This window comes from Rutidosis leptorrhynchoides, chromosome 1 (assembly GCF_046630445.1).
Source record: "Rutidosis leptorrhynchoides isolate AG116_Rl617_1_P2 chromosome 1, CSIRO_AGI_Rlap_v1, whole genome shotgun sequence".
Lineage (NCBI taxonomy): Eukaryota > Viridiplantae > Streptophyta > Magnoliopsida > Asterales > Asteraceae > Rutidosis > Rutidosis leptorrhynchoides.
The window spans coordinates 42140907-42164530 of record NC_092333.1 but is presented as its reverse complement, the minus strand read 5'-3'; the positions used below and the strand labels follow the sequence as shown (position 1 = coordinate 42164530).

Genomic DNA, 23624 nt, shown 5'->3' with positions numbered 1-23624 from the left:
ATTTGATGTTTGAATTAAAGAACCATTCTTATTGAAGCTAGACTCTTTGATTCAATTGGTTGTGTACTTGTTTGATAGGACGAGAGTTCATTAATTTAGTGCATTAATTTACAATTGGTTTGTCTTAATTGATTGTTTGCTTACTCGGAGACGAGAGTAAATTGAATTCAAAAGGCTAGACGAAATAGGGGTGAATTATGCGCAACGAGAGTTGGTGTGATTGTGATTTGAATCTTTATCTCAGTTGAACTGTTTAGTCACAATTAGGAGGTCTTAGGCTACGGGGAATTCCGTGTCGTGTAATCTTAATTGAAGTGTTTGCGCTGGGGAATTCCAGGTGAACCGACTAGATAATTCACATAAGTTAGATAATAACTGGGGCTTAATCTAAATGCATCCAATACTAGGTGGAAAAGGTCTAGACAAACATTCGTTTTTTTTTTTCTAATTGTTTACAACTATCTTATTTTACTCGTTTGTTTGCTTTAAAGCTTAAAACTGAAAACACCAAAAATATTGTTCAATCTTGTTATTAATTAAAGCTATCTTTGATTTTGGCTAATCGTTAAATAGCTAACCAAACGAATTATCTCGTAATTCAATTTTCTAGATTTAACTTAGTTTAATTCATTAGTTACAATCTTAATTTTCACGTCTAAACTGTCCTTGGAACGATCTTGGATTTACCAACTTTATACTATTGCACGATCGGGTACACTGCCCGTTAGTGTGTAGTAAATCTTTGATAATGCTAAAAACGAACATATATTTCATAGCATTATTCCTCAAGAAAGACAAGCTTTTAGTTACAATTGTTCTATTTACAAGTGATATTCGTTTAAATAATAAAAGGTGAAGACAAAAGACAGATTCGACGAATTGAAGACGCAAACGACCAAAAAGCTCAAAAGTACAAAAGACAATCAAAGAGGTTCCAATTATTGATAAGAAACGTCTCGAAATTACAAGAGTACAAGATTCAAAACGCAAAGTACAAGATTTTAAATTGTACGCAAGGACGTTCGAAAATCCGGAACCGGGACTAGAGTCAACTCTCAACGCTCGACGCAACGGACTAAAAATTACAAGTCAACTATGCACATAAATATAATATAATATTTAAATAATTCTTATAATTATTTATATATTATAATAAATAATAAAAACCGTCGGCAAGAAAGACTCCAAAGGGACTGAGCTGTAATTTCATTCTCCGCGACTCGCGGAGTTTGAAGAGTATTTCACCGCGAGTCGCGGAGCCCCAAAAGTCGAATTTTCCTATAAAAGCAACCGAATTCTGATCGCAAATCATCATCTTTTTTCTCCTCATTCATACGATATATTTATATTTATAATTTATATTTTAATTTTAATTTTAATTATAATTCTAATAATAAGGGTATGTTAGCGAATATTGTAAGGGTGTAAGTCGAAATTCTGTCCGTGTAACGCTACGCTATTTTTAATCATTGTAAGTTATGTTCAACCTTTTTACATTAATGTCTCGTAGCTAAGTTATTATTATGCTTATTTAAAACGAAGTAATCATGATGTTGGGCTAATTACTAAAATTGGGTAATTGGGCTTTGTACCATAATTGGGGTTTGGACAAAAGAACGACACTTGTGGAAATTAGACTATGGGCTATTAATGGGCTTTATATTTGTTTAACTAAATGATAGTTTGTTAATGTTAATATAAAGATTTACAATTGGGTGTCCCTATAAATTACCATATACACTCGATCGGACACGATGGGCGGGGTATTTATACCAACGAATAATCGTTCATTTAACCGGATACGGGAATGGATTAATAGCCACTAGAATAATTAAAACAGGGGTGAAATTATGTACAAGGACACTTGGTATAATTGATAACAAAATATTAAAACCTTGGGTTACACTCAGTCGACATCCTGGTGTAATTATTAAACAAAGTATTAAAATCTTGTTACAGTTTAAGTCCCCAATTAGTTGGAATATTTAACTTCGGGTATAAGGATAATTTGACGAGGACACTCGCATTTTATATTTATGACTGATGGACTGTTATGGACAAAAACCAGACGGACATATTAAATAATCCAGGACAAAGGACAATTAACCCATGGGCATAAAACAAAAATCAACACGTCAAACATCATGATTACGGAAGTTTAAATAAGCATAATTCTTTTATTTCATATTTAATTTCCTTTATTTTATATTTAATTGCACTTCTAAATATCGCATTTTTATTATTATTGTATTTAATTGCACCTTTAATTATCGTACTTTTTAATTATTGCAAGTTTATTTTATCGCACTTTTATTATTCGCAATTTCATTATCGTTATTTACTTTATGCTTTAATTTAAGTCTTGTATTCATTTTTAATATTTTACATTTGGTTTTAACTGCAACTAAAGTTTTAAAATCGACAAACCGGTCATTAAACGGTAAAAACCCCCCTTTATAATAATAATATTACTTATATATATATATTTGTATTTTTATAAAAGTAAACTAATATAGCGTTAAGCTTTGTTTAAAGATTTTCCCTGTGGAACGAACCGGACTTACTAAAAACTACACTACTGTACGATTAGGTACACTGCCTATAAGTGTTGTAGCAAGGTTTAAGTATATCCATTCTATAAATAAATAAATATCTTGTGTAAAATTGTATCGTATTTAATAGTATTTCCTGCAAAAATTTAATAGTATTTTATACCACTCCGCTACCGCATCAAGTATTTTTGGCGCCGCTGCCGGGGAACTTTCTAAACGCCAGAAGCGCAACGCTAATATATAAAAAAAAAAAAAAAGAAATTTTTAGTTTACTTCTATTAAAAGTCGCTTTTGTAAAAATACGTTTTAAATATTCGAAAATATAAAAAGAAAAACAAAAATATAAGTATTTTTAAGATTTTGTTAAATATTTAAGTTTTATAAAGTTTCTTTATTTTTATTTTATAAAAACATAAGTTTTATTTAAGTATTTTGTTTTTATTTAAAAACATAAAAAAAATATATATATAAATCTAGTTTTAAGCATTTTATTTATTAAAATTATAAAGTAGTTCTATTTTATTTAAGTTTTTAAAATATAAGTTTTTATACACATATTTTTTTAACAGAAAAAATTAAAAACAGAAAAAAAATAAAAATAAATAAATAAAGAAAAATGCGTCGAATTTAAATAACCTGTCAGCTGAATTTTGGAACCCCGTGACTCGCGGGGTTTGAAGCTTTGAATACCGCAAGTCGCGGAGCTGCTCTGACACGCTGACAGAACCCTAATTTCACATTAATTACGGATTATATTATAATTATTAATATAAAACCCTAATTAGGTTTTAATTAATTATTAATTTTAGTTTTTATTATTATTTTATTTAATTAGTTTAATTAAAATATTAAATTAATAGTTTTATTAAATAAATAATATAAAAATAATATTTTTATAAAAATTGTACTTTTTACAACTTTTTGTATATTTTTATATTTTGTCCCTTTTTAATCGTTGTAGCATAATATTTGTATTTTTAGCTCATATTTAGTTTTAAACTTAGTTTTTGCTATAGTTATTTTTACTCCTAGATTTTTAGGCTTTGCCGTAAAATTCCTTAAGTGCTTTTTCTTTAGACTAAGATTTAGGTGCTTTAGAATTTTGCGATGCCTTTTTAAGTTTTAGTTTCTTTTTAAGTTATTTCCATTTGGGATTTAGTTTTTCCTGTAAGCTTTAATATTTTTAGACGACTTTTACCTATGTATCAATTATCATTCCAATTAGTAATTTCAATTTGCGATTATAATTTTAAGTTAGTTGTAGTAATAAGGTTAGGTTAGTCAAGTATTTTTAAGTTTTATAAGTTTCTTTTATTTTTTTCGTCACCTTTTATTTTTCAACCATTTTTCTTTTTCGACCTTTTTCGACGAACTCTTTTTCTTTCTTATTTCTCGCTATTCTAGTTTTAGGATATAGATTTTTATTCTACTTCTTATCTAAATTTCTTAAAATTACGAAAATTTATTTTGAGTGGTTAAATTGATTGACATCAAAATTTTCTGGTTCGTAGTAATAGTTGGATTTGTACGTGGACCGGGTTATTGGAGCCAAACAGTCCTCAATTACATTGAGACCAAACGAATCCTGCCCCTCTGCTGCATCTTTTGGCTATTCGAAACGTGGGAAAAATCAGAAAAGTCTATTGATTGGATAACTTATTATAATTTTTCTTTCTTTTTTAAAACTAATAGGATATTCAGTGAATGCACCGAGCAAGACGTTCACCACCTTTTGTACGTTCACCACCTGTAACTAGATCAAGACATTTAGCAAATATAACCGCCGTTGATTTTTCTTTAGAATCGTCATCCAGTAGACCAAGTACTTCAGTTCAAATTTCCGATAATCCATTTTTTGAACCCGACCTCACAATTGAGAATCCGGAAAATATTCAGGAACGGTTCGTAGATCCTGAACCATTAAACTTTCCTCCGGAGCCACCAATCATTCAAATAGAGATTGTTGAGGAACGAACCATTAAATCAGAATCATCTAGTGATACCGATTCAACAAATTCAATTATGGAGAATCTGGAACCTTTAAGTATGGAAGACCAAATGAGAGCTAAACGCACTGGCCAAGGTCACGCAATTACTCATCCAGACATTAATGCACCAGATTATGAAATCAAAGGACAAATTCTACACATGGTGACTAATCAATGCCAATTTAGTGGTGCGCCGAAGGAAGATCCAAATGAACATCTACGTACCTTTAATAGGATCTGGACACTATTTAAAATCCGAGAAGTGGAGGATGAACAGATATATCTCATGTTATTTCCCTGGACTTTAAAGGGATAAGCCAAAGATTGGTTGGAATCGTTACCTGAAGGGGCGATCGATACATGGGACGTTTTAGTTGACAAATTTCTTAAACAATTCTTTCCTGCATCTAAAGCCGTAAGACTTCAAGCAGAAATTGTTACGTTCACACAGAAACCAAATGAAACTCTATATGAGGCGTGGACTAGATATGGAAAGTTGTTAAGAGGATATCCGCAACATGGTTTAGACACCTGTCAAATAGTACAAATATTCTACCAAGGATGCGACATCACTACAAGAAAAGACATAGATATAGCAGCTGGTGGTTCTATTATGAAGAAAACCGAAACTGATGCTTACAAAATTATTGATAATACTGCTTCCCACTCACATGAGTGGCACCAAGAAAAAGACATCGTTAGATCATCTAAAGCAGCTAGAGCCGATTCTAGCCATGACTTAGATTCCATTTCCGCAAAATAGATGCTGTGGAGAGACGAATGGAAAAGATGACTAAAGATATTCACTCAATACGAATTAGTTGTGAGCAGTGTGGAGGACCACATTTGACAAAAGATTGTCTCAGTATTGAATTAACAATGGAACAAAGAGAGAATATTTCATACATAAACCAAAGGCCTGGAAATAATTATCAGAATAATTATCAACCGCCAAGACCGATTTACAATCAAAACCAGAATTATAACAGAAATATTCCATACAACAACCAACAAGGTCCTAGCAATCAACAAGTATCCAATAATACTTATAATCAGCAAAGACCTAATTTTCAAAACAAACCACCACAACAAACCGATGATAAAAAGCCGAATTTAGAAGATATGATGACGAAGCTAGTTGAAACTCAAACGCAGTTTTTCACATCTCAGAAACAAACCAATGAACAAAATGCTCAAGCATTTAGAAATCAACAAGCTTCTATTCAAAATCTGGAACAAGAAGTGAGTAACCTAGCAAGGTTAATAGGTGAAAGAAAACCGGGAAGTCTACCTAGTGATACAAATGCTAACCCCCGGAGTGAAACAGCTAAAGCCATTACCACAAGAAGTGGCACAACACTTAAACCACCTGAAATACCTGTAACTTCTGATGAAGCCATTCCTACTCCACAAGAACCACAACCTGATCAAGATAAGGAAAAAGAACCGGTAGTTGAAAAGGTTAATGAAGATAACACAGTTAAGGATAAACCTTATGTTAAACCATACCAACCACCACTTCCTTACCCGAGTAAAATGAAGAAAGAGAAACTTGAAGCCGAGCAATCCAAATTCTTGGATATGTTTAAACAGATAAATGTAAATCTTCCTTTCATTGATGTGATTTCAGGAATGCCTAGATATGCTAAATTCTTGAAAGATCTAATTTCAAATAGAAAGAAAATGGAAGAACTCTCGGCTGTTACTATGAATGCTAATTGTTCAGCAGTGCTGTTGAATAAGATACCAGAAAAATTATCTGATCCAGGAAGTTTCACAATTCCATGTTTTCTGGGTAGTCTTAGTTCAATAGAAGCATTGGCAGACTTAGGTGCTAGTATAAATCTAATGCCGTATTCACTATACACTAAACTAGACCTTGGAGAATTGAAACCAACCAGAATAAGCATACAACTAGCCGATAGATCAATAAAATATCCTAGAGGGATAATGGAGAACATGCTAGTTAAAGTTGGTACTTTAGTATTTCTAGTAGATTTTGTTGTTTTGGACATGGAAGAAGATTCTCAAGTTCCTCTCATATTAGGAAGACCATTCTTAAACACGGCTAAAGCAATGATAGACGTGTTCGGTAAGAAATTGACCCTAAGTATAGAGGATGAGAGTGTTACCTTTTCAGTTGATAGAGCAATGCAACAACCACAATCTGCAGATGATACATGTTATTATATTCAAACTATAGATGCACATGCAGAATTATTAGAAGAATTTCCAGAATTACAAGGAACAGGAGAGTGTTCTTTAGGAGAAGGTAATGAACCAATTGATGAAGCTGAAATGTTAGCTACACTTATAGCTAATGGATATGAACCAACAACAGAAGAAATTCAAATGCTAAAAGAAGAAGACAGATATCGATACAAATCTTCGATAGAAGAACCTCCGAAATTAGAGTTAAAGCCACTTCCAAACCATTTGGAATACGCTTATTTACATGGTGAATCTGAATTACCTGTAATAATATCGTCTTCTCTTACTGAAAATGAGAAATCACAACTCATTTCTGTGTTGAAAGCTCATAAACCAGCCATTGCATGGAAGATTCATGATATTAAAGGAATAAGTCCTTCGTATTGCACACATAAAATACTTATGGAAGAAGGTCATAAAACGTATTTGCAACGCCAACGAAGACTAAATCCTAATATGCAAGATGTAGTTAAGAAAGAGATTATTAAACTGCTAGATGCAGGTTTAATTTATCTAATCTCTGATAGTCCATGGGTAAGCCCAGTTCAATGCGTGCCTAAGAAGGGTGGCATGACTGTCATTACAAATGAGAAAAATGAGCTTATTCCTACTAGGACTGTAACAGGATGGCGTGTATTTATTGATTATAGAAAATTAAATGACGCCACCAGAAAAGATCACTTTCCCTTACCTTTCATAGATCAAATGTTGGAAAGATTAGCCGGAAATAGTTACTATTGTTTTCTAGATGGATTTTCCGGATATTTTCAAATTCCAATAGCACCCGAAGATCAAGAGAAAACCACATTCACGTGCCCTTATGGTACTTTTGCTTACAAACGCATGCCATTTGGACTTTGTAACGCCCCTGCAACCTTTCAAAGGTGTATGATGGTGATTTTTCACGACATGATAGAAGAATGCATGGAAGTATTCATGGATGACTTTTCAGTCTTCGGTGATACATTTAAATCATGTCTAGTTAATCTGGAACGAATGCTAATTAGATGCGAAAAATCAAATCTAGTACTTAATTGGGAGAAATGCCATTTCATGGTTAAAGAAGGCATCGTTCTTGGACATAAAATTTCAAAAGAAGGAATTGAAGTGGATAGAGCTAAAGTAGATGTAATTGCTAAACTTCCACATCCCACCAATGTTAGAGGAGTTAGGAGTTTTCTAGGGCATGCCGGTTTTTACCGACGTTTCATAAAAGATTTTTCAAAAATTGCCACTCCTATGAATAAACTCCTAGAAAAGGATGCTCCATTCATCTTTTCAGATGAGTGTATCAAATCTTTTAATATTCTTAAAGAGAAACTCACTAATGCGCCGATCATGATAACACCAAATTGGAATCTACCATTTGAACTAATGTGCGATGCAAGTGATTTTGCAATGGGAGCCGTTTTAGGACAAAGGATTGAAAAACGATTTCAACCTATATATTATGCTAGTAAGACATTACAAGGAGCACAAACGAACTATAAAACTACTGAAAAAGAACTCCTTGCTATTGTCTTTGCTTTTGACAAATTTCGATCATATCTCGTTCTAGCAAAAACGGTGGTCTATACCGACCATTCTGCTCTTAGATACTTATTTTCAAAACAAGATGCTAAACCAAGATTAATCCGTTGGATCTTACTTTTACAAGAATTTGATATTGAAATCCGAGATAAAAGAGGAGCAGAAAATCTCGCCGCTGATCATCTTTCTCGTCTTGAAAATCCCGAATTAGAAGTTCTGAATGAATCAGCTATACAAGACAACTTTCCTGATGAATATCTATTGAAGATAGATTATAAAGAAATCCCATGGTTTGCAGACTATACAAACTACTTAGTTTGTGGATTCCTTGAAAAAGGATTATCGTACCAAAGACGAAAGAAATTCTTCAGTGATATAAAACACTATTTCTGGGAAGATCCACATTTGTTTAAAAGTTGTCCCGATGGAATAATACGCCGATGTGTATTTGGAGATGAAGCTAGTAAAATATTAAACCATTGTCACACAGGACCAATAGGAGGGCATTATGGGCCTCAACTAACAGCAAGAAAAGTTTATGATGCTGGATTCTATTGGCCAACAATTTACAAAGACGCACACCTTCTTTGCAAATCCTGTGATGCATGTCAAAGGGCCGGAAAAATAAGTCAACGTGATGAAATGCCACAAAATGTCATCCAAGTGTGTGAAGTATTTGACATTTGGGGTATTGACTTTATGGGTCCATTTCCAAAATCTCATAATAATCTATATATACTCGTAGCCATTGATTATGTATCTAAATGGGCGGAAGCACAAGCTCTCCCAACTAACGATGCACGAGTTGTAGTCAACTTTTTAAAACGTCTTTTTGCAAGGTTTGGAACACCGAAAGCTTTAATAAGTGACCGGGGTACTCATTTCTGTAATAATCAACTTGAGAAAGTTCTTAAAAGATATGGAGTAACTCATAAAATCTCCACCGCATATCATCCACAAACAAGTGGACAAGTTGAAAATACCAACCGAGCTTTAAAACGTATTCTAGAGAAAACCGTAGGATCAAATCCGAAGGAATGGTCCATTAAATTGGAGGATGCACTCTGGGCTTTTAGAACAGCCTACAAAACTCCAATTGGAACCACACCTTTTAGACTTGTTTAAGGAAAAGCATGTCATCTTCCAGTAGAAATTGAACACAAAGCATTTTGGGCTTTGAAGACATGTAATCTTGATTTACATGAAGCTGGACGTCTACGATTAAGTCAACTAAACGAATTAGAAGAATTAAGACATGAAGCATACGAAAATTCGTTAATCTATAAAGAAAGAACGAAGAAATGGCATGATAAAAGAATCAGAAGTTCAAAAGAATTTAAAGAAGGAGACAGAGTTCTTCTTTTCAATTCACGATTCAAGCTATTTCCAGGAAAATTGAAATCAAGATGGTCTGGACCATTCATAGTCAAAAGAGTTTTCCCATACGGAACGATAGAATTAATAAATTCAAATGGGATTGAATTTAAAGTTAATGGTCACAGAGTTAAACATTACATACATGGTCCGATGGAAGTCGACAACGAAGTTAATCACAATTTCGACACCACAGCTAACTAAGTGTGGGGAGAATCAAGTCTTTAAAGGATAATATGTATTTCTGATAGAGTTAGATTGTCTGTTTTCGTGTAGTTCTCGAAAATGGAACCCGAATGGTCTTTTCCTAGCAGACCCTAAAGAACTAGTCTTCTCCCCCCATTCTGAATTTTTATTTTTTTTAGGTTTTTACAAAATGAAGACTGCCTGTGAACTAAACCATGGTCTAATGCTACACGCTTTGATCACTAAAAGAAATAATGACATACTACCAAGTGAAATAGTATCAGTAATCAGAGAAAGAATGGACGGAGTTAGAAAAGAATCCAGATGCGAAGATAATAAGTTACAATTTGGTAAAGGAAAATCAAAATCCGCAGCGAAAAGAAGAGCACGACACCTAGAAAGATGTCACAAATGCGGAAAATGGTCACATGGAGGTAAATGTTCAAATAATCAAACCTATTCAAATACCGAATTTGTTACTTTATGCAGAGACGGACCGTTCATATGTTTAGAAGAAAAGACACTGAATGCTCGAGGTTACGCCTATGTAGCCATGGAAAACCAATTAAACCGACTATCTTATGAATGGGATAGATCATATAACTAAGAAATCTATTCCACAGGTATGTCTGTACAGTTTTTATTTTTATTTTTATTTTTAACCTTTTGATAATAAACGCTAATTTGTTCGCTAAAAAGTATTAAATTGGTATTGAATAAAATTAGGTTTGGCGACCGAAATTATTGATATCATTCAAAAAAATTTATTACATCACTGCGAAATTTAACGTTTATTCTTAAGGTATAAATATCTTTAAACAATCAACCCAAAATATTTCAAAAATTCGTCATGAGTTAAATTAGGTTTTGGAACCGAAATTACTTTACCGAAAAGAGGGGCGCATATTTTTGATAATATTTGATTGATTAAAGTGGGATAAAAAGCCAAAAAGATTTTTAATTTTATTTTTACCATGTTTTTAAAATTAATATTTAAATCTTAAATTAATATTGTAAACTTTGTAAAAAAAAAAAAATATTTTTTAAAATTGTAAATATTTGAAAAATTAATATAAGTTTGGTATAAATTTATAATATAAATTTTTAAATTAAGTTTGGTGTGAATTTTTAATTTTTAAAAAAATATAAAATTTTAATTTTATGCATTTCGAATTTTAAGTTTGGTGTGAATTTTTAATATAAATTTTGAATTTTATATTTAAGTTGTGTGAATTTAAAAACAAAAATTTACTTTATCTCATTAAGTTAAAAATATGATTTTTAAAATTCGTCGTAAGTTGAAGACTAGGTCTTTGAACCGAAATTGCTTTACTCGAGAGAGGGACGAGAACTTTTATTATCATTATTTTTAATCTCATTGAATTAAAGTATGCCAAAAACATTAAAAAACCCCAAAAATCTTAGCTTTTAAAACAATCGCTACAAAAAGACAAATTTTAAAATTTTGTCGAGGGACGGACTAGGACATCGATCCGAAACGACCTCGTCCTAAATAACAAGGGAAACAAAATTTTAAAATTAAGTACTTAATTGTTTCATAAGTTAATGATTATAAAAAAAAAAAAAAAAAATATAGCAAACTCCGCGACTCGCGGAGTTTGAAGGCTTAAATGCCGCGAGTCGCGGGAGTACCGGATTACAGAAAAAAAAAATAAAGAGCTGCAACAGCTCAGTTTCACACTCCACAACTCAAACAAACTGAGAAAAAAACCCACGAAAAAACCCGAAAAAAACCCCCAAAATCACAATTTTTAACCGTTAATCACCAAATCTTTTACTAAAATCATGTTGAGAAGGATGCTATCTAGGAATTACTCAAGAAAAACGGTAAATTTCTACACCTAAACACCATTTAATCCGAAATTAGTGTTCTTGAGCAATTTTTTCCCCAATTTGATTTTGATGCTTTTTAGTGTAATTAGGCTTAAATTGTTTATGTATTATGCTTGTATAACCTAGATTGATGCTATTTAACATGATTAGAAGCCTTAAACTTCAAATTTTGAATAATCTAGGGTTTGTGTTCTTGAGCAATTTGGGGCTTTTTGATATAAACAGGTTATGGCCGATTTTTGTCATGAATTGTTGCTAAATTAAGTAGTGTAACATGTTTAGGTAGTTAAATGATCCAAACTTTGAGCCTAAACATGATTTTGAGAATTAAAGTGGACTTTTTCAAGTCTAAAATTCATGAACTTGATTTTTGAAAGATAATGCCATTTGAAACTTGTTTAATTGCTAATAATAATTATTTTGACATGTTATTTGAGTTGAATGCTTATGAACTTAGCGAACATTTTCGTATATGCTTATTTGAAAAAGTGTAGATTTGATAAAAATGTGAAAATAAGCTTAAGTTTAAAATGTCATTGTAATTATTTTGATTGATGATTTTACTGACACTAATGCATATTTGGATGCACAAAAATTGTGTTTGATGTGTTTTGCAGACTGAAAGGGGTGAATCTTCATCCCAAGCTCGTAATGCTCCTGCTGAGAATGCGGAACAACAGGAGGTGGATAACTACTACAAGCAGGTTATACCTCATCCAGTCATGACCTTTTCCGATATGCACTTGGAAGAGTTGCACCCGAACCTGAGATTTGACAGACTTTGGATAGATTATCCAAAATATCAAAGGGGTTTGCATACTCTTCATTCTAAGGTTGTTGAGGTACCGAGGGTCATAGAATGGGGACCCTTAGAAGCTGTAGAATTGGCCGGGCCAATTAGGGAATTACTTGTACAGAGGTATGGTAATTCTACTTTTAATGACTGGGTACGTTTATTCACCATGCGTAGACCTGTATATAAAGTATGGTGTGAAGAATTGTTGTGTAGTATAGAGTTGAATGATCGGGTAGCTAGTTTAACCGATCGTTCTTTTATTAGATTTTTATTAGGCGGTTCGATGCGCCACATGTCTTTACTAGACATGGCTCAGGCTTTACGTATATATACGCCTGAGGAGTTAGCATCTGCCGATTGTAGAGGGTTGATACTAAACGGTAGAAAGATAGATGAAAATTTTGATACACACGGTGTGTGGAGTCAAATTACAAGCCATCACCGTTTCAAAGGGGGAAATTACTCTTATTTGGATATAGATAGAGCCGAATTAAGAGTGATACATAGGTTTTTAGCTAACTCGATTACACAAAGGGGTAAGAACAAGGAAAAAGTAAATGAACAGGATTTGTTTTACCATATGTGTATTCGAGACCCACAAAGCACTGTAAGTATACCGTATTGTGTGGGTTATTATTTATCAGCTATGGTTCGGGGGATGCGACCGCATAGCATAATAGGAGGTGGTATTTTTATTACTTTGATTGGTGAATATCTCGGTGTGGATATAAGTCGGGGGGGATTATTAGTAGAAGAACCAGAACCCCGCGATACTATAGGTTTAAATGTATACCATGGTGCGAAAGTTTTGAAGAGGCGAAATAACGCCGCAGTACGATACCATGGTAGACATCCACAGGTGGAGAGAAACCAACAACAAGGTAATGTAGGAGGGGGGAATGAGATGCAAGAAATGCAAAGGTTTATAGCTTCTCAGGAATACGAAAATGCTAGACAGAGAGCATTTGAAGATTGGCAAGTTCATCAGAACCAAATCATAGCTCATTGCCAACATATAGGTAGAAACTATATTCCTACACCGAAACCCATCTTCCCTCCCTGGTCTATAGAGATGCAGCCACCATATCCTACGTATAACCCTGCCGAAGCATTCTATAGCACCTATGGTTATGCCTGGAACCCCTATTGGTACCAGTATCATCCCTAGTATACTTATTTTTTTTTTTGTAATTTGTAATGATTGATACGTTTAATACTTTTGTTAATATTGTAATAGTTTTTATAATTGTCTAACTTTTATTCTTAGATTTTAATAATTTTTGAATGTGGGGTAATATACCAAACTTCAAAAATATGTATATATGGTTGCAGTTTATCTTATGTACACAACAGGGTAAAACAACGCATTTTCAAAGACTGGCATTAAGTTCAGCAAAAGCAACTAATTTTGACGACAAGATGCAAAATATATGTGAAATAACAACAAGACGGAATGAACAAATGATGTGCACCATTTATCATTCAGCAAACAAACGCCAATATATTTGGAAACTTTGGTAAAAATTTAATCATTTTCACACAAATCACCCTCAATAATTTAAATTATTCCTGATTTCTTGCAAATGAGGGCATTGCAAGATCTTAAGTGTGGGAAGGGGTTAAATTCTTTCGGATTTTAAAATTTTTTACTTTATACACTTGGTTACCATTAAAAATACTAGTAAAGCAGTAGTTGTATTAGAATCTAGTGCTCTCTGATAAAAAAGAACAGCCCTAGTCTTATATACTAACTACCCAATTCTAGTAAAATTTTTCAAAATTTTCAATTTAATGAACTCAAAATCATGTTTATACATATTTATGAACGATAAAACTAGGTTTTAACACCGAAATTATTGTTACCTCGGAAAGGACATAAATTGAGAAACAAACTAAAATGTTAAAATTCATTTAAAATGGAATAGAGGACGATAAAAAGGAAAATAAAAGCCAAGTGTGGGAAAATTTACCAAGTTATCTTAAACATATGTCACATATATCTGTAACAAATAACTGAAAATACTTTTGCTTTGGACTAAACTAAACTGTTTTAACTGATGAAAGAAAAGAAGAGATGGATCTACACGATGAATCAATTCCATCATTAAAAGGAAGTAAAGTCTTCCGAAAAAGAAACGCGCTTCTTGATTTAGGTCATGAAGTTGTCGTCCAGACCAGCTGTAGGTTGACGAAAAATCTAGAAAAGTCATCACTAAAATCAGCAGGAAATCCACGGACCTCAGCATTAAACAGGGTCGCCAAGTGGTCAGATTTATCCTAACCATGAGAAGGATTTATCTCGTACAATGGGGGGCACCATGCAAATTAGCTGGATAAGACTAATGAATCAGATCCCCAGAAAGGATAATCTCCTTAAAGATTAAAAATCAGCTTTTAAGACTGATATTACTCAATCCTTGAGATTGACCTTAAAGATTGAGAATTCAAACTCATGGAATTCAATGATATCTAAACTCGAGCTTGAACGAGAAAATATTTTGATCAAAATTACAAACCGATTTGTTTTCTGAAAACCCTATTTTCAATGCGTTCATTACCATTGAACGTAAAATCCTAGGAATTCACCTGGAATTCATTAGGTCACCTTAACTAAATCGGGTGTCAACCGTAAGAACGGTGGTTGCATAGTGGTAAAAGACAGGACCTTGTGCCATACCGAAAAAAAAAAAAATTATTATAAGGGTGAGCTTTACTATTGCTCCTACCAAGGATAGTAATTGCGTCCGACACGTTATAGACCATAATTAAAAGCATATCAGGGGACATTGCCTTAACAGTTGCTTGTTCAACGCTTTCCTTTCAACCGGACGGTAGTTTACCGAAAGGTAATATACGGGACAAGTAAACTGGACGTGTTGCTTTCCAAATACAAGGTTAGCAAGTGGATGACACAAAACCGCAAGTTTTGAGCTAAAATTTTCAAATCTGAAACCCACCAAACCCACAAAAATATTTTGCAAACACCGGTAAAGGGTTATTCCGGAAAACTTATCTAGGGTAAAAACTAGATTTAATTTTCAAAAGATCAAATGTTTTCATAAAGATCCAATTTCCTTAATGGATCTAAATTTTTATAGTCATGTGGGACTGTAAACCATATCGTTACTACCATTGTTTATACCGCCGTATAGAAATCACCGATGTACAAAGTGTGAAGAATAAAGAAGTGATTCTAGTATTTCAAGACGATATTGCTTGAGGACAAGCAACGCTCAAGTGTGGGAATATTTGATAATGCTAAAAACGAACATATATTTCATAGCATTATTCCTCAAGAAAGACAAGCTTTTAGTTACAATTGTTCTATTTACAAGTGATATTCGTTTAAATAATAAAAGGTGAAGACAAAAGACAGATTCGACGAATTGAAGACGCAAACGACCAAAAAGCTCAAAAGTACAAAAGACAATCAAAGAGGTTCCAATTATTGATAAGAAACGTCTCGAAATTACAAGAGTACAAGATTCAAAACGCAAAGTACAAGATATTAAATTGTACGCAAGGACGTTCGAAAATCCGGAACCGGGACTAGAGTCAACTCTCAACGCTCGACGCAACGGACTAAAAATTACAAGTCAACTATGCACATAAATATAATATAATATTTAAATAATTCTTATAATTATTTATATATTATAATAAATAATAAAAACCGTCGGCAAGAAAGACTCCAAAGGGACTGAGCTGTAATTTCATTCTCCGCGACTCGCGGAGTTTGAAGAGTATTTCACCGCGAGTCGCGGAGCCCCAAAAGTCGAATTTTCCTATAAAAGCAACCGAATTCTGATCGCAAATCATCATCTTTTTTCTCCTCATTCATACGATATATTTATATTTATAATTTATATTTTAATTTTAATTTTAATTATAATTCTAATAATAAGGGTATGTTAGCGAATATTGTAAGGGTGTAAGTCGAAATTCTGTCCGTGTAACGCTACGCTATTTTTAATCATTGTAAGTTATGTTCAACCTTTTTACATTAATGTCTCGTAGCTAAGTTATTATTATGCTTATTTAAAACGAAGTAATCATGATGTTGGGCTAATTACTAAAATTGGGTAATTGGGCTTTGTACCATAATTGGGGTTTGGACAAAAGAACGACACTTGTGGAAATTAGACTATGGGCTATTAATGGGCTTTATATTTGTTTAACTAAATGATAGTTTGTTAATGTTAATATAAAGATTTACAATTGGGCGTCCCTATAAATTACCATATACACTCGATCGGACACGATGGGCGGGGTATTTATACCAACGAATAATCGTTCATTTAACCAGATACGGGAATGGATTAATAGCCACTAGAATAATTAAAACAGGGGTGAAATTATGTACAAGGACACTTGGTATAATTGATAACAAAATATTAAAACCTTGGGTTACACTCAGTCGACATCCTGGTGTAATTATTAAACAAAGTATTAAAATCTTGTTACAGTTTAAGTCCCCAATTAGTTGGAATATTTAACTTCAGGTATAAGGATAATTTGACGAGGACACTCGCATTTTATATTTATGACTGATGGACTGTTATGGACAAAAACCAGACGGACATATTAAATAATCCAGGACAAAGGACAATTAACCCATGGGCATAAAACAAAAATCAACACGTCAAACATCATGATTACGGAAGTTTAAATAAGCATAATTCTTTTATTTCATATTTAATTTCCTTTATTTTATATTTAATTGCACTTCTAAATATCGCATTTTTATTATTATTGTATTTAATTGCACCTTTAATTATCGTACTTTTTAATTATCGCAAGTTTATTTTATCGCACTTTTATTATTCGCAATTTCATTATCGTTATTTACTTTATGCTTTAATTTAAGTCTTGTATTCATTTTTAATATTTTACATTTGGTTTTAACTGCAACTAAAGTTTTAAAATCGACAAACCGGTCATTAAATGGTAAAAACCCCCCCTTTATAATAATAATATTACTTATATATATATATATATATATATATTTGTATTTTTATAAAAGTAAACTAATATAGCGTTAAGCTTTGTTTAAAGATTTTCCCTGTGGAACGAACCGGACTTACTAAAAACTACACTACTGTACGATTAGGTACACTGCCTATAAGTGTTGTAGCAAGGTTTAAGTATATCCATTCTATAAATAAATAAATATCTTGTGTAAAATTGTATCGTATTTAATAGTATTTCCTGCAAAAATTTAATAGTATTTTATACCACTCCGCTACCGCATCAATCTTTAAACCGGTTTTTCCCATTATAAATAATAGACGCAATTTCACACATCAAGTTTTTGGCACCGCTGCCGGGGACAGTTGTGTCGAAGATTAAGATTGCTATCTAATTGTTCTTAGTTTAGTTTAGTTATAGATTATTATTTCTTTTCGTTATTCTCAAGTTGAATCGGTGCATTTAATCGGTTGTTAGTGGTGATTTCGCAGGTAACAGGTAGTGCATGCCACATACGCGTTCTTCTAATTCTCCGATTTTTCAACCATTTGCAGAACCCAAAAGAGAGTTATTCAGAGCGTTAAGTCACGAACAACAGTCTACAGTGGATTCATCTTTTTCTTCAAGTGCTAATATAATTAATTTGGGAAGTAGTTCTGAAACTGTGGTGCCCGATACACCACCTGAAATCAGAGAAGAAGAAGAATCTTATATTTCCTTAGATCTTTTCGAGACTGAAGATATGGCTGACCAAGAACAACCACCTCGTCCTCAGACTATGGCACAAAAGTTGAAGGCCACACGAGGGGGCCAAGGCAATTCGATTACTCAACCGAACATCACTCAGCCTTTTCAAATTACAGGGCTGATCCTGAATTTGATTTCTTCTGATTGCCGATTTTATGGCAAGGATACTGAGGATGCTAACGAGCATCTTCGTAATTTTAATGATGTTTGCAATTTGTTTAAGCTACATGAGGTTGCCGATACTTCAATCAAGACAAGGCTTTTCCCTTGGACTCTTAAGGGAGAAGCTAAGAGATGGTTAGATAAGCAACCAGAGGGCACGATTACCTCTTGGGAGACTTTGGAAGATAAGTTTTTGTCGATGTTTTTCCCTGCGTCTCGACTGCTAGACTTCAAGCAGAAATTTCACAATTTAGACAAAAGAACAGTGAGACATTATTTGATGCTTGGGACCGTTTTGCTACTTTGTTACGCTCGTGTCCGCAACACGGATTGAATGATTTACAAAAGGTTCAGATTTTCTACAAAGGTTGTGACATTCCAACTCGTCAGAGTATTGATCAAGCAGCAGGTGGTACGTTAATGGATAAGACCGAAAAAGAGGCGTTAGAGATAATTGAAAAGCAAGCTGCTTACTCTCACGAATGGCATCAAGATCATGAGTCATCCCATTCAGCTTCAGTTAAGAGAACCGAGACCACTGGTGCGTATGATGATTTTGGGTCTATCAGTGCTAAGTTGAATTCTTTTGGTAGAAATTTAGAGAAGATGAATAAGGATATTCATGGTATGAAGGTTGGTTGTGAGTATTGTGGGGGTTTACATTTAGCTAAAGATTGTGATGCGGGGTTAACGATAGGTCAAAAGGAAGAGATAGCGTACATCAGTCAGCAAAATAATAATCAGTTTCAAGGGCGCGCTCAGTTTAACCGCAATTTTAATAATCCCTACAATCCTCAAGGTTGTCAGGGAGGTAGTAACAGTAATTATCAGAATTCGCTGGGTGGAGGATTTCAGCAACAAGCTCCTGGGTATTTTCAAAAGCCCCAAGCCGAAGAGAAAAAGTCGAATCTTGAAGCTATGATCGAAAAGCTTGTGATATCTCAAACTCAGCTTGTTACTACTGTTACTCAGAATAATGAGAAGAATGATCAGATGTTCCGGAATCAACAAGCCGCGATTCATAATTTGGAACAACAGATTGGTCAACTTGCTAATCAGAGAAATGAGAGAAAACCGGGGGAGTTACCAAGTAACACGGATGCTAACCCGAAAAATGGGCACGTTAATGCTATCACCACCCGAAGTGGTATAGCATATGATCCACCAAAGAAGCCTGCTGAGTATGATTTGCGAGTTCCATTAGTTAAAGATAGTGAGCCGGTAGTTGATAGTGAACCGGAGGGGGATAAGGAGCCGGAACAGGTGATTGAGGAAGTTGAAAATATACCGGTAAAGGTTGCTGCTAAACCGGTAGCTAAGGAGTATCAACCACCGCTCCCATACCCGAGAAAACAGAGGTTAGAGAAGTTAGAGGCGGAAAAATCAAAGTTCATGGAGTTGATCAAGAAAGTGAATGTCAACTTACCTTTCATTGATGTTATTGCGGGGATGCCCAAGTATGCTCGGTTCTTGAAGGATTTGCTTACCAACCGGAAAAAGATGGAAAGTGTTTCATCCGTGACATTAAATGCAGCATGTACAGCGGTGGTGACAAACCAACTTCCCGAGAAGTTGGAAGATCTGGGTTGTTTTACTATTCCTTGTTTATTGGGGGATCTTGCTTGTATGCGGGCATTGGCGGATTTGGGTGCTAGTATTAATTTAATGCCCATACTCTATTTACCTTAAACTAGCACCTAGGGAACTTAGACCCACTCGTATGGCCATACAACTAGCGGACCGCTCTATTAAATACCCTCGTGGGATTATAGAGAACATGCTAGTTAAGACCGGGACATTAGTTTTCCCCGCCGACTTTGTAGTTCTAGACATGGAAGTGGATGAAAGGATTCCACTTATTTTGGGAAGGGCATTTTTGAATACCGCTAGATGTCTAATTGATGTTTATGGCCAACAGTTGACCCTTAGAATATGTGACCAAAAGGTGTCCTTTGCTATTGATAAGGCATTAAAATACCCCGGTTACCTAGATGACACTTGTTATTTTTTGCAAACCGTGGACACACATGTTGAGTTTTTGCAGGAGTTTCTAGAATTGCAGGGAACAGGGGAATGTGAAATAGCAAGTGATGAAGGGGATGTGTTAGATGAGGTGGATTTGATGACCACCCTAATGGCTGAAGGTTATGAGCCAACCGAAGAAGAGCATGAGGAGTTGGAGAAAGCAAATGCATACAGGAGCAAAACTTCAATTGAAGAGGCTCCTGAATTAGAGTTGAAACCACTCCCAGATAATTTTGAGTATGCTTTTCTTGGGGAGGAGTCTAAACTCCCGGTGATTATTGCTTCCGATCTTTCTGTAAGTCAAAAGTCTAAACTTTTCTCCATGTTAAAAGCCCACAAACCAGCTATTGCATGGAAAATTCAGGATATTAAGGGTATTAGTCCCTCTTATTGTACACACAAAATCCCAATGGAAGATAACTTCAAACCGTGTGTGCAACGACAAAGGCGACTAAACCCACATATGCAGGAAGTGGTTAAAAAGGAGATTGTTAAACTCCTTGATGCAGGTCTTATTTATCCTATCTCTGACAGTCCTTGGGTGAGTCCGGTTCAATGTGTGCCCAAAAAGGGTGGCATGACCGTGATCATAAACGAAAAGAATGAATTAATTTCTACCAGGACTGTCACGGGATGGCGGGTGTGCATTGACTATCGAAAATTAAATGATGCCACCCAAAAGGACCATTTTCCCCTACCCTTCATCGATCAAATGTTGGAGAGGTTGGCGGGAAAAAGTTTCTATTGTTTTCTTGATGGTTTTTCGGGATATTTCCAAATCCCTATTGCACCCGAAGACCAAGAGAAAACCACGTTCACGTGCCCGTATGGCACATTCTCTTATCGGCGTATGCCATTCGATATATGTAACGCCCCTGCTACCTTTCAAAGGTGTATGGTGGCGATTTTTCATGATATGATCGAAGACTGCATGGAGGTGTTTATGGACGACTTTTCAGTCTACGGAGACACCTTCGAGTCATGTCTTCTTAATCTTGAGCGTATGTTGATTCGGTGCGAAAAAGCCAGTCTTGTGCTCAACTGAGAGAAATGCCACTTTATGGTTCGTGAGGGCATCGTTCTCGGGCACAAGATTTCTAAAGTTGGAATTGAGGTAGATAAGGCGAAAATCAATGTTATCGCCGGGCTTAAAGCCCCTACCGATGTTAAAGGTGTTCGAAGTTTTCTTGGGCACGCCGGGTTTTACCGGCGGTTTATCAAGGATTTTTCCAAAATTGCCACGCCCTTAAATAAACTTCTTGAAAAGGACGCTCCGTTTGTTTTCTCGGAGGAGTGTCACAAAGCTTTCAATCTTCTTAAAGCAAAGCTCACTAATTCACCTATCCTTATTAGTCCGGATTGGTCTATGCCATTCGAACTTATGTGTGATGCTAGTGACTTTGCAATCGGATCCGTCTTGGGTCAACGTGTTGATAAACATTTTCAGCCCATTTACTATGCTAGTAAGACATTGCAAGGAGCGCAACTAAATTATACCACCACCGAAAAGGAACTCCTAGCAATTGTTTTCTCTTTTGACAAATTTCGTGCGTATCTCATACTAGCAAAGACGGTTGTGTATACGGACCACTCGGCCCTTAAGCATTTGCCCTCTAAACCCGATGCTAACCCGAGATTGATACGTTGGGTATTGCTTTTGCAAGAATTCAATGTAGAAATCCGGGATAAAAAGGGTGCCGAGAATTTAGCGGCCGATCACCTTTCACGTCTTGAGAACCCCTCCCGTGAGGTTCTCGATGAGACTTCTATTCATGATGATTTTCCCGTTGAATATCTCATGAAGGTGGAGGAGTGTGAAGACCCTTGGTTCGTTGATTTTGCGAATTATCTAGTTGGTGGATTCTTAGAGAAGGGTTGGTCACATCATAAACGTAAGAAGTTCTTTAGTGACCTTAAGTATTATTTTTGGGAGGACCCTTATCTCTTTAGGCGGTGTTCCGATGGAATGATCCGCCGGTGTGTTTCCGGAGAAGAATGCGAACGCATTCTTGTCCAATGTCATCATGGTCCGACAGGTGGGCATTATGGTCCCCAAGTTACGGGGCGAAAAGTCTTTGAGGCCGGGTTTTATTGGCCTACTATCTTTAAGGATGCCCACCGGATTTGTCAATCGTGCAATGCTTGTCAACGGGCGGACCAAATCACCCAACGAGACAAGATGCCTCAAAATGTCATTCAAGTTTGTGAAGTTTTTGATATTTGGGGGATTGATTTCATGGGCCCGTTCCCGAAGTCGAATAATAAGCTCTACATTCTTGTTGCTATCGATTATGTTTCAAAATGGGTTGAAGCACAAGCTTTGCCCACTAATGATGCACGGGTCGTAGTTTCGTTCCTAAAGTAACTCTTTTCTCGGTTTGGTTCCCCGAAAGCTTTAATTAGTGATCGGGGAACTCACTTTTGTAATGCCCAACTCGAAAAGGTGTTGAAATGGTATGGGGTAACCCATAAAGTTTCGACATCCTACCATCCTCAAACGAATGGGCAAGTCGAAAACACCAACCGAGCTTTAAAGAGGATTCTTGAGAAAACTATTGGTTCTAATCCTAAGGAGTGGTCGTTTAAGCTCGATGATGCCTTATGGGCATTTAGAACGGCGTACAAAATGCCAACCGGAACCACTCCTTTTCGGTTACTTTATGGCAAAGCGTGTCATCTCCAGGAGGAGATTGAACACAAAGCTTATTGGGCTCTAAAAACGAGCAATCTTGATCTTAAGGAGGCGGGTCGCCTTCGGTTGAGTCAATTGAATGAGTTAGAAGAGCTAAGGCTCGATGCATATGAGAACTCATTGATTAGTAAGGAAAGAACGAAGAAGTGGCACGATAGTCGCTTGAAGGATCCTAAAGAATTTAAGGAAGGGGATCGTGTGCTTCTTTTCAATTCGAGGTTTCGTTTGTTTCCCGGGAAGTTAAAATCTAAATGGTCGGGACCTTTTGTTGTTCGAAAGGTTTATTCTCATGGGGCGGTTGATTTGGTAAATTTGAAAGGGGAAGAGTTCAAGGTTAACGGTCATCGGTTAAAACACTATGTCGATGGACCGCAAGAGGTGGACGATGAGATTAAACTCATCTTTACCTCTAACGACGCGTAATAATCATGGTTAAAACCATTGTTGTAGAGTTTGTATATTTTTGTGCTTGTTTGACAATATGTGCAATATAATCATGCTTGGATTTTTGTTGGGGTTAGTTTGGTGGTTTTAGGTTG

At 35.0% G+C, this 23624-nt stretch overlaps 1 protein-coding gene and 1 non-coding gene across 2 annotated transcripts; one reads left to right on the top strand and one right to left on the bottom strand.

Moving 5' to 3' along the window:
- Window positions 1–18593: 18593 nt before the first annotated feature.
- On the bottom strand, window positions 18594–18700 carry LOC139887192 (small nucleolar RNA R71). The gene has a single exon (XR_011773032.1). It is a non-coding gene; the product is annotated as a small nucleolar RNA R71 (small nucleolar RNA).
- A 1060-nt stretch (window positions 18701–19760) lies between these two features.
- On the top strand, window positions 19761–21044 carry LOC139863209 (uncharacterized). The gene is made up of 3 exons (XM_071851873.1): window positions 19761–19953; window positions 20063–20688; window positions 21015–21044. The coding sequence occupies exons 1-3, from the start codon at window positions 19761–19763 to the stop codon at window positions 21042–21044; spliced, it is 849 nt and encodes a 282-aa protein (XP_071707974.1).
- The last annotated feature ends 2580 nt before the right edge of the window (window positions 21045–23624 follow it).

What these genes read in the sequence shown, in the direction of transcription:
- LOC139863209 (XM_071851873.1), top strand. Translation starts at nt 19,761, where the DNA reads ATGGAGTTGATCAAGAAAGTGAATGTCAACTTACCTTTCATTGATGTT. An exon ending in CGAGAAGTTGGAAGATCTGG is followed by an intron (nt 19,954 to 20,062) that starts GTTGTTTTACTA and finishes ACCTTAAACTAG; the next exon opens with CACCTAGGGAACTTAGACCC. An exon ending in TTATTGCTTCCGATCTTTCT is followed by an intron (nt 20,689 to 21,014) that starts GTAAGTCAAAAG and finishes AATTTCTACCAG; the next exon opens with GACTGTCACGGGATGGCGGG.